General features: G+C 40.5%; 1 protein-coding gene across 3 annotated transcripts; it reads left to right on the top strand.

Annotated features, from left to right (window-relative positions):
• Window positions 1-1,312: 1,312 nt before the first annotated feature.
• Window positions 1,313-6,055, top strand: PENK (proenkephalin). Of its 3 annotated transcripts, none has more exon segments than NM_001245451.2 (3): window positions 1,313-1,539; window positions 2,035-2,176; window positions 5,073-6,055. In NM_001245451.2, coding segments are annotated over 2 exon segments (804 nt in total). In that variant the 5' UTR covers window positions 1,313-1,539; window positions 2,035-2,038; the 3' UTR covers window positions 5,739-6,055.
• The last annotated feature ends 12,307 nt before the right edge of the window (window positions 6,056-18,362 follow it).

Genomic DNA, 18,362 nt, shown 5'->3' with positions numbered 1-18,362 from the left:
GCTGTATCTCAGTGAGTGTGTAACATCAATGTACTGCAGCGTCAGAAAAAGCAAATGAGACCTGGGGAGGTATAAATTGAGGTGTCTTCTTCCTCCAGGGAACATAATTATGCATTATTGTCCTAACGAAATTTCAACTGACATACAGTGTTCTGTTCCCATCACTCATGCACAGAAATTATGAACTCCAACCAAAGCAAATGCAGAGCAGAACATTCACATGACATCTTAGGACAGAGCAGAAGGAAGAGCACAGCTTGTTCACTTTGGCAAAATGAGGACTATAGAGAATAATCCCACTCCAGAAACACACCGGGATAATGGAAAATGCTCTTTTAACTGAAGAACAATGCTGGGAGAAAATCGAGTTAATATAGACCAGCTAGAAATAATTTGGGGCTGGAAGTAGAAGTTGACATCTGACAGTCAAAGAAATGCAGCTGGGGCAGAGCTCTCTACAAACAAGAGGTGCCAGGGATCAGTGTCATTGCTTTATGCCTACTCCCCAAGATGTCAGTCGGGGCACAACAGTGAGCAGCCCTAGCTGCTGTGTTTGAGAACCTGGTAGAATTGCTTGGAGGTTTGCTTCTCTCTGGTTCATTACTATTTGTTTTTTCCTGGGCACCAAAATTGTGACAACAATCCAAATCTACCCATGCTTGTGAATTCCAATCGTTTCAAACTAAAACCCTTGTCTTCTTCCTTGGTCTAATAAAATCTGCTTCCCCCAAGCTGTTCTACACCTGAGGCTCAGGGAGAGGGGCAGAAGACATGCAACAAGAACTCTCAGCACCAGCAGCTTGGGGGTTTGGCAGAGTAGCAGAGAGGGAGGAAACAGAGAAGGAAAAAGAATTCAAAACAAACAAATTAAAAAAAAAAACCAAAAAACAAAAAACAATGAAACAGGGAAAAAAGCAACAAAAAACAACCCCATACCAAAAGGTCTCAAACCCAGTCCACTCTCCGCGCTTTGCGAGGTTCTTTCGGGAACCTGCAGTGGGGTTACCTCCGAGGGACTGCCGCCCCGTCCCGCACGCCCACCCCCGCATGACTCACGCGCTGCCTCATTCCCCGCCCGCCCCCGGTGAAAACTTCCCCCAGTAACTTTCCTGGGGCCGGTTCCCCGCTCCCCTCTCCCCGATGGCAGGGGCACACACACCCCCTCATCCCAAGCCCCGCTGGAGTCACGGACGGCGGGCGGTGGTGCCTGGGGGGATGTCGTAGTCGCCGCGTCAGCGGGAGCCCGACGGCGATTGGGGGAGGCCGCCTTCTCCCCGCGGTCACGAATTATAAAGTGCCGCCGCCGCCGCCCGCACACGCTCCGCAGCGGCGCGCCCGGCCCCGGCAGCGGGCTCGGCTCGGCGCTCCCGAGCCGCCCTCGCTGGAGCTGCCAGCAGGCCCGGCTGTGCCTGCCTCCCCCGGGGCTTCTCCGGAGCCTGCTCGGTCCCGCTATAAATAATAGCGGTTCCCACGCCGAGGCTTCAGCAAGGCGCAGCTTCTTTCTCCGCAACTCCCGGGAGCCCCGAGGGCAGCTCCTGTGTGAGTGAGGGAGCTGCTCTGCCCGCGGTCGGGACCGAGGGAGGGCCAGGGCGGCTCTGCCGGGCTGGTGCCAGGCGTCGGGGAGGCTGTTCGGGGCGTCCCGGTGGGAAACCTTCCCGGGAGGGGCCAGGATCCCGCCCGTGCCGCTCCGCGGTGCGTCTCTTCTACCCCTGTGGTGCCGGCTTCTGCAGGCAGGGAGGTATAAAGTGTTCGGGGACGAGCACTTTCACCAAACGGGATCTTCCGGGCGCTTCATCCTCCGGGTCCGCTCCCGCTCCGAACGCAGGTCAGTTGCCTTGCAGCTGCCAAGCGCCTGCTTAGTTAAAGTTCCCGCTTACCTGGCAAGCGCAATCACCCCGACTCTAAAAAGCGTGAGTTTAGCGGAGTTGGTTTGAACCCTTTCACGCCGCCTTTTCCTGCTCCGAGGCTGGGGGAGGTCGTGCCGGGGATGGGAGCGGGAGGAGGCGGCTGCCGGCTGACCTCTCCTTCTTGCAGCCCCATGGCGTTGCTCCTGAGACTCGGCTGCTCGCTGCTGGCCCTCAGCGCCTGCCTGCTCCCGAGGGCGCGGGCCGACTGCGGCCGCGACTGCGCCGCCTGCGCCTACCGCCTGGGACCCCGCGCCGGCATCCACCCCCTGGTAAGCGGCGCCGGGCCGGGAGCGCCTCCGCGCCCGAGTCCCCGCGGCCGGGCCGCTCCCACGCTACCTTTGAAGGGGGGAAAGGGGGAGAGGGGAAAATACGTGGGAATAAGAAAAATTAAACGTGCGGGAAGTGACCGGGGTCGCTTGGAAGGTCCTTTTTCTGAAGAGGGGAGAGAGGGAGAAGCGGGTTTGGGGGCGCTGGCAGAGGGCGAGGAGCGAGCGGAGAGCGCTGATACAAACCCAGGGCGCCCCGAGGAGCCCCCCAGCCCGTCCGTCCCTCTCGCTGCCCGACGGCGAGTGGCGGCCTTCGGGGACGGGAATGGGGACAAACAACAAAGCCGAGCAGCCCCGCGGGAAGCCAGGAAAAGAGCGAATGAAAAGGAGGAAGAGAAATCCGACCGGAGAGGGCATCTTTGCAAGGGAAGGACGGGTCGCTGCCGGGCATTCCAGCACCGACAGGACGTGGGGGAAGCCGAGCAGAACGGGAGGGAGGGTCCCGACCCTTGTCCCCTGGCTCCATGGTAAGATGAGCTCTCTCCGGGCGGGATGGCTGTCGAGCTGAAAGATCTGCCTGAAATCTCATCCAGCTCTTTCCAACTAAAAAAAAAGTGGGTTTAAAGCCTGTTTGAGTAGCAGTATCTTCACTGTTTCTCCTCTCTGCACGGTGCTGCACGGCGTTAGGAATATGCCTGTGGAAGACGGTGGCTTCTAAGACAAATCGTGCTAAGACCAGAATGAGAGGGACTGGGAGGTGGGGGTTATCTGTAGTTTTTAAGATGTTGAAATAATTTAAAATAACAGTCACAGAGGCAATTCGACTTGAAATTTAAAGATCGGGGGTCAGTGAAAGTCTGGGGTCCCTCAGCCCTCTCTGAAGAAGGTGGGAACTCTGGCTGCCAAGTACTTTGCCAGTGGCATCAGTTGTTCCCAACCTCAAATACACACATTGAGGCATCATGCTCTCGGCACATCTAAATTATCTTAAACGTTTGTTCCTATCATGTCACTGGTTACTTGGGATCATGCAAAAGGAAGGACTTGGTTCTCTAGCCTTTCACAGAATCAGGAACAACTGAGTACTTCTACTTACTCCAAAAGCTCAAGAGCTCTTAATTATAACAGGCTCAGAAGGGCAATATTATTTGGACAGGTGACCAAACAGTTCCCTCTACTTTTTTTTTCCTCCTCTGCTTACATTAGCTTTACATCAAACTTTAGCTTTAGTGTCAACTAGGGCTAAAAAAGGGGTAGTTTGCCCTTATGGAGGGAGGCCTTTTCAGAGTATGTTCTGCATGTCTATTTTGATGTCTATATATTTGATGTCTATTTTGACAGTCTCTCTTGCACACCTTCAGTAATCATTAAAGAAAGAATCAAAGTCCTATTCTGTAAGAATGTTTATTAGCTAAATAGGTAAAGAAGCAATGTAGCATACCTTGTATTTGTCAAACATGTATGAACAATTCTTGGAAACCATTGTTTCTAGGTATTGTTACTAGATACTCATCTAGTAAGATAATAACTGAATTTACTACATTGTATTTGTAAGCTATGTGACATTTCACACTGTACCTGGTCACTCACGCTTATGGAGTATGTTCATCTGACAATAGGAGGTTATTAAAACTGAGAAAGGGAGAGACCTATTCTTGCTTTGATTTAGAGCAATTCCAAAGTCAGACTGAAGCTGAAATCTTACTCTATTTACAGCATGACTATAATATATAGTAATAAGAATGTAGTGCCAGTTAAATTATTGTGTTACAAAATATATAAATCCATTTAATTTTCTTGTGATCATACAAAAAAATCATATTTAAATTTCTCAGAATAAAGCAAGGCTGAAGAGACATATTGTGCAGTGGAGAATGAGACAGCTGTGCTGGAGTTTAATTTCACATTTTAAAGTATGCTAGGTTCCTTAGAACACATCATCTATAGTCAGAATGAGTGTTTCTCTTATTGAAAATATTGATGATTTTTCTTTACATATTGTGGTATGAAAACTACGAGCAAGAAGAAAAACACAACTGAAGGGTATGGCTGCAGAAGAAGTAAATTCCCCTGACACAACAGAGATAATAGTAGCTAATATCCATATTATTATTGTCACAAGACAGGTTATGAGACATGCATAAGGTACTGAAAGCTTTTTTCATGTTGTAGCCTGAAAATTTTTCAATACAGTCATAAACAACACAGCATAGGATTTTTTTTTTCTCTCTTTGATGGTCACTGCTTTCCAGCTAGCAAAAAAGGAACTTTGATCCTGCCCTAAGAGAGCCTGTATCTCTACATTTCTATTGGTACATGTTGGAATGATCTGTTCCACAAAGAGAAACTAATGGCAACACACAGCCTTTAAAGCTATGCAATGTATTGAAGATACTGAACAGTGCAGTACAGCTGGCTTCTTTGCTATGACCATGATGTGACACTTCTCTAAAATTTCTGAATGATACTTTTAATTATGAAGATTGAATATGCTTCTACACTTGCATTACATAGTAAACCACAATTGATTTTTAGCTTCCCAGTAGTAAATCTAAAAAATAAATCATAACTCACACAAGTGTAAGGGATATACAGGAACTGCACTTGTGCCTTCCTTTGAAACAGAGACATAGTGGCAACCTTGACAGAGAGGACCCACAATTCCTATTATCTGGTAGTCTGTCTCTTAGAGTGGAAACTACCTTGTCCTTCAGAGAGGGATATGAAGAACTTCAAAACAGACAGGTACTCAACCAGCTGAGCAAAGAGCATTTCTTCCAAGCCACTCACAAAGAGAGGCTCGCTCATGCTCTTTTGTAAACAAGTAAATCTAAGATAAGTCGTAGCGAGGTGATAGTTACTATCAAATAATTCTCAGTAAACCACATCCATTTTTCAGGCATGTACACTAGAATGTGAAGGAAAACTGCCTTCTGCCAAAGCCTGGGAGACCTGCAAGGAGCTCTTGCAATTGACAAAGCTGGATCTTTCTGAGGATGGCAACATTGCTCCAGGAGACAAGAAAGAGCTGGATGAGAACCATTTGCTTGCAAAGAAGTACGGAGGCTTCATGAAAAGATATGGGGGTTTCATGAAGAAAATGGACGAGCTCTATCGGGCAGAACCAGAGGATGAAGCTAATGGAGGAGAAATGCTGGCTAAGAGGTATGGAGGGTTTATGAAGAAAGACTCAGATGACGATGCCCTTGCCAACTCCTCTGATCTGCTGAAGGAGCTTCTAGGAACAGGGGATAGCCCTGAAGCGGCGCACTATCGAGAGATAAATGAAAATGACGGTGATGTCAGCAAAAGATACGGAGGTTTCATGAGAAGCATAAAGCGCAGCCCTGAATTGGAAGATGAGGCCAAAGAGCTGCAAAAGAGATACGGTGGCTTCATGAGAAGAGTGGGCAGGCCAGAGTGGTGGCTGGATTACCAGAAACGATATGGTGGGTTCCTTAAGCGCTTTGCCGACTCCATTCTCCCTTCAGAAGAAGATGGGGAAACTTATTCCAAAGAAGTCCCAGAGATGGAAAAGAGATATGGTGGTTTTATGAGATTTTAATACCTTTCCCTTTATCCCTTTTGTCCTAAATGAGAAAGACTGCCTTATTTGTCATAACTTATTGTAACGTGTTGCTTGTACTGTACAGTTTTTTACTGTCCTTGGTTAATGATGCAAACTGTGATTTGTTGTTTTGGATTCTGTGTTCTTTCAAGTCAAATAACTAATTTCTGGTTTAGTCAAGTTTCAGTCTGTATTGTAATTTCCATGCTAGAACTATTTTGATTACTGTATTCGTTTTCTTTAAAGAGGAACTACATCCACAGTAGAGTTGCTTAACTGTACATACAATAAATTCTTCATCCTAACTGCAAAAATTCTGAAGTGCTATTTTTTCTTTGTTTAATCAAATATCATCTCAATTTTTCTTTAAGCCACCAGAGCATGCCAACTTTTTTTCCGTAATTACAAAATTTGTAGTGCACACACAACAGTTGAAACATACTTTTGTCTTTAGTTTTCTGTTTTTTTAGAAAACTAAAACAATAAATAATTTTAATCAGTTAACGGAATAAATATTTAAAGCCTAAATTTATAATTCACAGTGTTCAACAAGTGACATTAAAAAAAGAAAAAATCACAAGTGTGTTTGACTTTAAGTACTAAATTAATTTCTCCAATGTACAACACAGTTATATGTTTGATTAGTTACATCTTTGATATACATCCAATATAGGATTGTATACTTGGCCTTAAAATAATAACACTAATTGAAAAAGTGGTAAGGTAGTCTGTGCAAAATAAACATGATCCAAAACTGCATAAAAATACCTGAATTTTCAGGGCACCTGGCAAATATTTCTCCATTGGAATAGTTTTGTGTTTGATATCAGATCTGCTATAAATCACTTTGGCACAACTGAAATATAGGAAAGTCCTGGTCCGACCTCTGTGTTTCAAAAAAGGCAGTATAAGTAAATCTGAGAACAAACAGAAAAGCCAACACTAACACTGTAAGTCCTTTGCAATTTACACAAGTGGCACTTACATCAAAGGCCAGATCCCATCCCAGTGTACAGCTCCTTCCATAATTCTGACTGTTCCCCTCTATCCCTAGTCTGTGGGCAGTTTTCCCCCCATCTACTACTACTAGTTACTGGTGACTTCCGATCTAAACTAACATGATGAAAATTGCCTTGACCATGGCAATGCCTAAAACCCTCTGTGACTCTGCTTTCAAATATCTGTATCTCAGTTTTGCACAGTACTACCTATTTACAAAAAGGACAAAATAATTATTTGATTTTTCTTTAATTTCAAGACAACGAGATTGTCTAGGTGCTCATGACTTTTAAAAATTAAGATGTGTTTCAAAATCTTGCTGAAGGCTTGCTAAAGTGTAAGGCATTCCTTTTCCTTCAATAAAAATCAGGGCACCTATTTTCCTCTTTCTGCTGTACAGAATTGATAATACTAAATTTTTAAATCCAGAAAATACAGGTGCCTGGAGAAGTTCCACAACATCTTCAGTATTCAGTTGTGTTCCCTATCACCTTTCTATAGAGTTCTTTAAGATGCCACCAGCCGCATGAAAAGTTTTCCCATTCTTTTCTCCATTGCACCTGCTCATAGTGGCTGGAGAACAACACATCGCCTGAGGGGTTTCATCCACAAGAACCTTGGGTTGTGGGCACTAGGGCTGTTCTGAAGCACAAACCCACACATGGGATGCAGACATCATCAACAGGTTTGCTTTAAATGTACACTCCAGGAAGAATTAAAATTACATCCTTAATATTTCACTTCAACATTTAGTCACTTCTTTTCCCTAAAAAGTTACTCACCTGTAATTTAGCCAAAGGACCTTTGCTGGTCTTCAAACTAAAATAAGCATTCCTGTACCTGTTGATGCAAACAGTTGACCAGTTGCTTTTCCCCATCCTTCACAGTTAACAAAAACTCATTAATTTACAAAGGAATAGAACTCCCAGACCTCAAGAGATCTAGTACGTATATTGAAGAATTAAGTGTTTTTATCAACTAAACCTTTAAATTTATATCAATATGACACCTTTGCCACAATCTCTGTTGCCTTTTGAGCCCTAAAATTAAGAACCAAACAAGGTTAGGTGATAAAATGTGGTTATGATATTGATGAAGATCCCTCCAGGTACACAACATGCTGAAATACACACCAAAGATGCACATGTGATATAGGGCACATAGAGTTTTATAAGTTTAGCAAATAATTGATGTGGTAGTGTTGGGTCACAGGTTGGACTCAATGATCTCAGAGGTCTTTTCCAACGTAATTGATTCGGTAAATTTATATAGAAAAACTAAAGCACCTGGTACAAATATCTAACTGGGATATATGCATGCAACCCAAAACTGGAGTAAGGCCATCCAAAGAGGAGGAAGTCTCTTCCAAGGCTGAACAGGCAATGTACATGGAAGGGAAATGTGACTTTGATTCTCAGAATGAAATAGTAAAACTGAATAGTCCCCATTCCTTCCATTATAATTGAAAATATCTCCAGTCACACTCTTTCTTGCTCCAATAGTTATAATTTAAAATATGCGAAATAAGAATAAGATCTAATTTCTTCTGTTGATGTGGAATTTCTTATTTTATTACTTTAAGTTAGGCCATCATGCCCTTTTTAACTCGAAAGTGTTCTAACATTTCCAGTAATTAACATTTCAAATTAAATAATCTCAAAATGTGCCAGTGAATCAATCAAGGTTTCCTGAATCACAAATCAAAAATAAGGTTGAAGATAGGATCTACTCATCTGGGAGATGAAAAAAGGCATCTTCCTCTCATTCATTCCATGTTCTGAAAGGCTCCACTAATTTTCCTCTTACAATACATTCCTAGAACTATCACTTCATCAGATGATTATTGAAATAGCTGTATTGCTTTATATAAATAAAAGCAGAAAGGAGGAAAGCATGATGTCTAGAAAGAAAATTAATTGCAAGAGTATTTTGAAGAAAGAAATGTCATTCTGAGACCAAAACCAAGATTCTATGTTGTTTTGGGGTTTTTTTTTTTTGGGGCTTTTATCATTGTTCCAGAATAGAAACATTGGCCTGAATACTGAGTAAGTATATATTTTTAAAAATTAATATTTACAATGTATGCTGGAAGGATCCAGACCAGTCAAATTGATTAATGCCTCTGCATAAGGAACAAAAGTGAAAAAAGATATTCTTATTGAGGTTAGACAAGGATGAGTTTGGCTTTCTAATAGGTACTAATTACAGGAAGAAACAACAAAAAAAAAGTATTTCCTGAATTAAATGAAGTTCACATACAGGAGAGAGACAGAAGCTGATGAATACAGTGATTTCTGAATACCAAACTGCTTGCAGCTGAAGCTCTGCCTGAAAACCTAATCTTAAATCTCAGGATAATGGGCAAAGGCCATAAATATATTTCCACATTTCAGCTGAACTTTGCATATTCTGTGAGATGAAATATGCAGAGCATAACTTTGAATTTCCTGTTTGTTTATTTCTGGTAAATTAAAATATAATATGATATATAATAAATATAAATAACTACAGGGTTATTATTACAATCATTATTTTGTAATTATTTCTAAATAGTTACAATAATTTACTTTATAATTGTTTATAACTATATCATAAATACAAGTAATTATTAATTATAACATCTAACATTGTTAGCTGTTTCAGATAATGTTTCCCAAGATAGAATCTTTAAAACAGAAACATGTTTTAATTTAATATACTAAAATAAGTATTATTATACTGTGTTCAACAGAAACTCTAATATGCACTGACTCATTTTAATTCTGAAGGGAACTTAATTAAGAAGAACCTAAATTTTCAGTTTGTGGTGATAAGGGTCTCTCTGACATTAAGAGTGGTTTTGGAGGCTTACATGTAAGGCAAAATGAAGAATTCAAAACACAGCTCTGTAATTTATGTATACATCTCAGTGCTTCAGAAAGTTTTCCTTATGGCTTTCTTGCTCAAGCACTACACTGATCAGCTGGACACAAAAAACAAAATTCTTTTTTATACCAACAAGACCATGCTAGAATTTTCAACTTAAAAGGCAAATGAATGGTAAAGTTTTCTGACTCTGGGTTGCTGTGAGAATAAAGAAATTCCTGGAACAGGTTAGCTGGCCCTGAAAGTTGTGACACCCCAAGGAGCGCACTGTATTTCTGGTCTTTTAAAGCAGCAAAGAGAGATCTTAAAAATCACACAGAGAACACTGTAACCACTTCCCTATCAGAGTCATAATGCTTCCGTTCTTCTCGTCAGTTCCCAACCAGATGAGAGATTTAAGCATCACCAATGAGACTCCTCTACATGACTAAACTTTGCAGTCAGGTCTCTTTCTCCAGCAGCAGACGCTTTGGGAGTACACAGACTTCATCTCTTCCACTCCCTTTGAAATCCTACTACCTCTTGCAGAAATCCCTTTGTCAGCCTCCACTCATGGCCTTGGATTTTATTTCACAATGTGGTTTGCTTTCTGACTCAAACCATAAATGACTACTTTAATTGGAGAGTGAGTGAGACTTTCAGTTCCAACTGTAGAAGTTAGGCAGTTGCTCTTAGACTTCTTACTTTTAGCATTTTGATTATAATTCTTTGCTCCCTGCAGTATTAAAAATTGTTCTATGTGTCAACAGGAATACACTGGTTTATCAAACATGTATCATACCTGTATTTCATTCTGTCACAATTATATTGCAGTTACACTATTCCATCCATCTGAGAAGGATAGGGAGTTATCATGAGCATAGCTGTAAACAAGAAACAGGGCAGCCAAGGCAGCAGTAAATCATTAATCTGAGCATTCAATTACTAATCCCATCAGCCTCATTTAAAGCATTTAAACTGACAGTTGTATATCCAATTAACTGTTGCTATAGAAAATGAAAATGCCTAGAAGTATTTGACAGACAAATCTTTACTTTAAGTCCAGCAGGGATTTAAACTGAATTTGTTTAATTAGATTGTGACTTTACCTAAATTGATCATTTACTGTAATCCTTGCTGAAACCATAGAATGAAATCTCTTAAGGTAAAATAGTTGTCACAAAAGAATATCACTCTGCTAAAAGATTAGTTAAAAGCCCTGTGCTGTGCTGTACTGCTTCCTCAAGGAGAAGCATGGCATTTCCTTATGCACAGATCATGAGTGCTAAACCTTTTCATAGTTGTCCATGTCTGCCAGCACATACATGACCATTGCCTCTTGCCTCTCTGGCTTTGCTCTGTTTCTCAATGCAGTCTTCCCCAGACCATGTGGCTGCTTATAAGAGACCCTGTATTTTCCTACTTTTAAAATGTTTGCACTGTTAAATGCATGCACTGACTTGCACTCCAATTGCAGTGAGATCTGTGTGCGTTCATCTGGTCTGAGCTCATCATAATTCCAATCCATATAAAATTACAGGATACCAGATTACGAAAACTACTCCTAAAGTCCTATGAGAATCTGCATCTTAACTTTTAGACTTAATGCCCTGCAAAATACTCTAAAGCCCTTCTTCAGGCTATGTTTTTTCCTTGAGCAGGAGAAAATGGCAGCAACAGCACAAATGATAGGCAATTTTCTCTCATAAGAGTAATTGAAGCAGATAAGCCACATAAGCCTCTCTTAGGACATATAAACCAGCGTTTTTCAATCATGACCTGCAGTATAGATGGGTTTTACAGTGGAACTTTCACATTTCTATACATTTTCATCTCTGCAAATAACTAGCTGACAAGGGCTGAAATTTCGACTGAACCACATTTCTCTATCTAGAAAAATATTATGTGGAATTACACCTTTTTTATTTTAATTTTTGTTAATACAGCATAGCTGTCATGCTATGACAGCAATTGACACAGTTAATGTGACAAAGTCATTCTCAGAACATGATTAACTGATTCTTTGCCCATCAACCAGAAGAAAAGCTGTCAGCTTCCATCTGAACAGATGCAGTGGAAATTAATCAAAGCATAGGACTTCTATGGGAATCGTTGCATGCTTAAACCTTGCTAACCAAGCTGTTGATCAGCAGACTGAAGACGGGATGTATTTCACTCCCAGGTATCCATCATACTGAGTTTCTCTGTAGTAACTGAGACAAAAAGTCTGAAACAAGGTTCTCAGGCTAGATGAATTCAGAAGTAATATCTTCTCCCTGTGGATTCTTCAGAGATCCTTTAGACTCCAGTAGTTTCCACATCACTGCATAAAATGAACCTGTTCCCAGCATCATGACCATTCAGAACATGTGGTGCCTACAAATGCCTTTTAAACTCACCAAGCTCACTGTCCAGCACCAAACCATGCAGGACCTCGAAAAGTTGAGGTCACTAGTGAAGCATGACCGAAATAGTGACAGCATGACAACAAATCTGCTCTACACTCTTTGTGTAAATGTGAATACCATTGTCACTAAGTTTCTCAGGTTCTTAATGAGAAGAGCAATTAAATACTAAATGACCTTAACCTGAGGCAAAATAACTAGGCATAGCAGCGATAAATTCTTAGAAGAAATCCTTTTCTGAATAATATCCATCACTACTGAAGGCATCCTCTCAAGTTCTTGCTCTGCTTAGAGGTCTTTTGTGGTTTGCTGGCAGTATTAGTGTACTCCAGCTCTTCTGGTGTCTTGGTTGCACTTCTTCCTGGGATAATTATTCTTTGGTTAGTGATTTTCAGATTATTTGATTATTCAAGTTCAGCAGATGCATTGAGTCACACCTTGAGGAAGCTTCAGCTATTATAAAACAGCAGTTTGTCAGCCTAAGTGCCCAGACATCCATCAGCACATCCCCTTTGTTTTCTTATTGTTGGAGTTCCAAGTCCCCAAGCCAACCCAGTCCCTGATCTCAGAAAGTGGTTTCAGAAAAGGGATACTTCCTGAACAGGAATACCATCTTTCCTTCCCCTTGCTATCAGTCTACCCAGAACTACTATTACTGCCTCATCACTCTTAGGCTCTACAGCAGCAGTAGAGTGACAGTGAATATTGTTTAGTCAGGCTAAAAGAGATCAGGTTACCCATTTTTGTAGTCCTCAATACTACCATCACTTAAATAAGAACTCTTTTTCAGTATACAAGAAAATATGTAAATTGTTTATGGCTACATTCAAGTGCTATTGTACCTACATGTAAATTAACAACGCGTCCTAGTAAAATGGTATAAATACTTGTCATTCAAGTTGAAAAGAGTTAAAGAGGGTTATTTCAGCCTTTTAATTAATTGGAAGGGTATACCACTTGACAGGAAGAACTGGTCAGACTACACACAAAATTACTTTGTATGTCTGACTAACTGACTAAAGAAATTTTCCTCCCTGGCATATTCGAGGAATATTATATTTCACTCTGGGAAGCAAAGCCAGTTTTCTACCTATGACAGAAAATTTTACCATTTTGTCCTCTCCTCATTTGTCTAAAATGGTCCCCAAGATACCTGTATTTTCCCTTGTGAAGAGCACAGTCAACAGCAGCTTTTCCCCAAATGTTTTACATTTCCAGGGATGTGAGTCTCTGCAGCTTAAATTCTTAAGTGTCTTTAAACACAATAATGACAGGTTCTGTGCCCTCTTCCCAGGGAATGTAGCATCAGCTGTGTGTTTTCACTGGAATAAAGCAGCAGAAAAGCTCTGGTGCCCTGCAGCTGGTGCCCTTACACCAGATATGACAGTAATATCACACTTACCACACCTGGATACTGCCAGGTCATAAGCCTGGAGCTGGTGAGGCACATACTCCAAGCACATTCTCAGTCACAGGGTGGAGCTGCCCTTTGCCTGACATGGTACTTACCAACTGGCAGAACTGCATTAAGCAGCTGCAGGGTCAGATGTGGATCCAGATAAGCAACATCTCAGAAGATGGATGAGGCATGCACAGGCCTGCAGAGGGATCCCTGCACATCTCCATAGCTTTAGAGCTGCAGTGTCTCTGTAGGCTCACTGTAGGATGGCTTAAATTCATAAGCTAAGGGTTTTCTTTACAGTATTGAAAGCTTTTCTTACATGCCTGTAGATACAAACCCTCCCATAGCTGCAGTAGCCTATATAGGCTGGATAGATATCCATGCTGGATCCAGGCATTATCCCCTGGATCATGCCTCAGCAGCGTTACAACAGCTAACTCATACAGCAGCTACTAATTTTTAGTTCAGTGGAGATTAAATTAGTTTGGCTGACAGTGTGATGATGTATATTGAAATAATTAAAAGAAAAAAAAGAAAAGAGCCATAGGAAAGGAGGTCTTCTGTGCTCCCTGCTATTCCTTGGAAAGCAATCAACTTTGATTCAGGATACAAGATCCAAGTTTTGTGACCTGGAACTCTTTTTCTTCTTCATTTATAGGGTGTATATCCTATAAATGCCACTTCCTGTATATCTCTGATCAACTCCATCTTGAGGTAAAATGACAGTTTCACTGTAGAGCACATTGCCTACTGGGTGCTCCATTGTAGTCCTGAGTTTTGGCCAAAGCTGACAGAAAGAATATGCACAGGTCCAAGGGATTCATTGAATTTGTGCTGAGGATTTCCTTCTGATTATTTAATAAAACTATTACTTAGATTTAAGATATAGCTATCTGGTGAAATTTCAGGCTGATGCCTTTGACCTCTAGGGATCAGAAGCATGTTTTGACATAGGAAACAACCGGAGATTTTCCTGCCGTTCTGAAAGTTAAAATTATTAAAACTGGAGAGTTAAGGTTCTCACATACACTGTGTAGTAAGAGATTCACACTTGTATTAAATATTGGATTACTCTAAAAAGTCAATCACATTACTTAATTCACTATCAGACAGACACTGTGTGCTTCTTTCTGGGTCCTTATAAACATGGACATTTTGTTTTTATTACATCAATTCCCTAACTTCAACAAATACTAGTGACCTACAGAGAGGTTCTTTTCCGCACCAGTCTTTACCACTGCTAAACAGTTCACCTTTTGAGGAATTATGTATATTTGGGAAGTTTTTTGTCAGAAAATTATAAGATATCCCTTGTCTGTATTTATCAAGGAATTTGTCACATCTGTTTGCAGTATGTGAATGGCTTGTATTAAGTTCTAAATAGACAAACCCAAGTCATTCAGCTGTCCAGTAAGGTAATTATTTATCAAGCACTTTAATAAAGTAATCCTATTCTACTAAATCCATATTTTTATTTTTGGCAGTAGAGTTTTAAGTTTTACATGCTGATAATATATGAACGGATTATTAATATATTGAAAAATAATTAATAGTCATTAATTAAAAGCTGTGGGATATAATAATTACCAGTAATTAATAACATATATGTAAAGCACCTATTTCAGCTCAGCAGAGAAATATTTTTCAATATCATTTGTCTCAGCACCTTGCCAGTAAGCATCTTAACATTTTTAGTGACAAAAAGTATTGATCAATGTATAATTCACCAGAAATATTCAAAAGGCCCAGCTGGCTTGAGGACAAGAGTAATTATCTAACGCTAATCAAAAGGCCAGCCAATAAAATGAGTCATACTTACAATTACTATGCATGGCCATTAGCAGCCATGACAATTTCACGCATCAAACAAGCATATACTCACTGAAATACCTTGACAATTTCAAGCATGCCAGAGGATTTACACCATGAGAACACCTCAGCCAAATCACTCACTACATTTCTGTGGTGATTTTTGTGCTGAACATGGGGTTGATAATGTAAAGATGCTTTTGCTGTTGTTGAGCAGGACTTACACAGAACCAAGGCCTTTTCTGTTTCTCCTGCTGCCATGAGTGTATGGGAGTGCAGGGGAGGCTGGGAGAAGACACTGGGACAGGTGACCTCAAGTGATCAAGGAGATATTCCAGACCTTATGGCATCATGTCCAGTGCACAATGTGGGGAGAAGAAGGAGGAAGGGGGCCTTTGGTGTGATTGCATTTGTTTTCCCAAGTAACCATTACACATGATGACTTCTCCTGGAGATGGCCAAACACCTGCTTGCCCATGGGAAACAGTGAATTAATTCCTTCTTTTGCTTTGCTTGTGTGCCCAGCTTTTACCTTCCATATTAAACTGTCTTTATCTCACTATTTTTCTAGTTTTTTCATTCCAAGTTCTCTCCCTGATCACATGTGAGTTGAGCAAAGGGCTGTATGGGGCTTGGTTGATGTCTGGGGTTAAGCCTCAACAGCCTCTTGTGACATCTTTTAACTTCTCATAACATGGAGTCAATATATACAAGGTGTACAGAGGTGAATAAACATGCTGGTAAGCTGTCATTTTAAGGCATGGTTGTGTGGTTATCTCTGCTCTTGATATTGTTAGTGATGTACTTTTAACTTTTAGATTGATCTATTTGTGCATTTACCCTGTTTCCAATGTTTACTAGATTTGTTATGATTAAAACAAAGGACAGATGTGAAGGTTTGTTACTGGAAGGTCAATAATAAAAATATCCCTCACAGAACTATTTCTGTGGCTTCTTTAGCTGCAGCATATTTTTTGTTGGTTTTTTTGTTTTTTCAGTGCAGTCAAATATGGACAATTTCATTCCTGTGTTCTTACTATTGCTTAAGAAATGGAGTTTCTGATACAAATTCAAAGTTAATTGCAGAGAAAGGTAAGTTTGAGGCTAGAGACAAGTTACAGTGCATATGTTAGTCAGGAGAATAAATTTCTGTTTGACAACAAAATTCAGTGTTTTGAAACACTGGACAAAACTGAGACAAAAAATAGCCACATAAATATACTTAATTTCAGAATGCCAAACAATTCTCTAAAGGAATCATCAAATCTAGCTGGCAGTGAGCAGAATGCAAGCTATCCTAAATCACTCTGTGCTCCCCAAGACCCCTTACCACATCCACTCTTTACTGATTTATTAAAATATATGGATATTGATCTAGTATCAATATCCAACTGTGACGGACAAAAACTCTCTAACAGTTTAAAGTTAGAAAGTGTATGTTCATTGACGCCGGGCAGCATGCGGGATAGCTCCTAAATACACACCGCACCTTCCAGGTGATTACAGAGTCCTTTTACCCATACAAGCATTGAATACCCAAAATACAAATACATATTCATCATTTTAGTACATCCCATTCCCCTCTTTGTATGCTAATCACTCCAAAAGCTATTAAGCATGCGTAGTTTGTCCCTTGAAATGGGTCGGTGGTCCCTTTCATGGGGAGGGGTCCTAAAATGAGGAAGTAAATGAAGTCTTCCTCGTTCTGACCTTTCTACCTTTTCAATGCAAGTATGACAAATGAACCCTTGGTAGAGTTCATTTGTCCCATTCCTTGTCTTCAATTGGTTTCAGAACAGAGGAGACCCACAATTGTCTTATGTTCCTAAAAGCTATTTGTCAGTTTCTATATTCTTCATTATAAACCCAGCTAACTAAACATTGTGCTGACAAGCAATCAATTATTAGTTAACTACTAACTCCTAACTTCATCAAGGCCTACTCATTTATTATTATTATTTTAATTAACTCTAGTAAGGCTTATTTCTAACTAAAATCTTAGCTCTTCAAAAATCTCTAAATGCCTTAAAGTTTACAGTTCATTGTTACAGCAATGAGCTGTAACATTCCATTACCACACTAAAGCATCTAATTTAGATATATAAATTATTAATCATCATTGTCATTTTCATTACTTATAGAATGATAGCTGTCTGCTTCTTAGGTCCGTTCAGCATAAGAGCAAGAAAGTTATATGTTTTCATACTTGCACAAACATGTGCTTTGGAAACAGGCTCCTCCTGTTAACTTACAGCTTACAAAGTTCTAGTTGCAAAACCATTCCTCACCGATGTTGTTCACCTTGAAATGTCATCATAGTAAACAAGCATTTTCCCTGGTTTGTTTCATAACCAGGAATTCTTTGCTGAATCATTTGAGCTTCCTCTCACTGTAATCTGCTTCTTTTGCCATGTAATTACTGATTACAGCATGAGACACTTGGAGTTAGGTTACCCACCTATTTTGCATCTCTTGACACCTTGTTTGGAACCACAAGTACATTGAGGCTTTGAAATCTGTCTTCATCCTCAGCAGGGGTATTTCAGCTTCCCCTTTTGCTGGCACCTAAATAGAATATTCAACAGTTAACTGTGCATGGAAACATACCCCTTCCATACAACTGTTTACACTGACAGCATACAGTTTTCCATATTTCTTGGTGTAAATGGCATCAAATTTTGTGAGCTATCATTTTATCTCAGCTTAACAGAAAAGATCTTATGAATTCCCATATACTGTAATCTGAATGGTGTATACAACACAGATGTGTACATCAGAGCACACTATGAATTTATTCCATTTTTTCCTTTTATGACTTGCCAATAAACAAGACCTCTAATGTAACTCATTTGAAATGCAAAGTACACCAAATCGGTAGCGTTCTCTTCATTGCCTTTTTACATAAAAAGTATGTGGAAGACTCCTGGTGATACAAGCTGATGCCACAGGAGAAGTACGTTCTTACAGACCTAAGTATGTGTGTGGTTTTCTATCCAAAAATATTGATTGTTGGAATCTGTGGGTACTGATGATTCCGAGATTGTAGAAAGTCTCTGTCTTTCTGCCCCGTTGCCAAAGAAGAAGTCAGATTTCATCTGTGCTGGTTTCAAGGCTGTTTATTCTTGCTTATCTATAACATGTTCTGCTGCCCTGCCGCAGGTC

The sequence above is a fragment of the Taeniopygia guttata genome, chromosome 2 (genome assembly GCF_048771995.1).
Source record: "Taeniopygia guttata chromosome 2, bTaeGut7.mat, whole genome shotgun sequence".
In the NCBI taxonomy this organism is placed as follows: domain Eukaryota; kingdom Metazoa; phylum Chordata; class Aves; order Passeriformes; family Estrildidae; genus Taeniopygia; species Taeniopygia guttata.
Note: the sequence above shows the minus strand (reverse complement) of the source record. Positions and strands in the feature narration are given on the sequence as shown.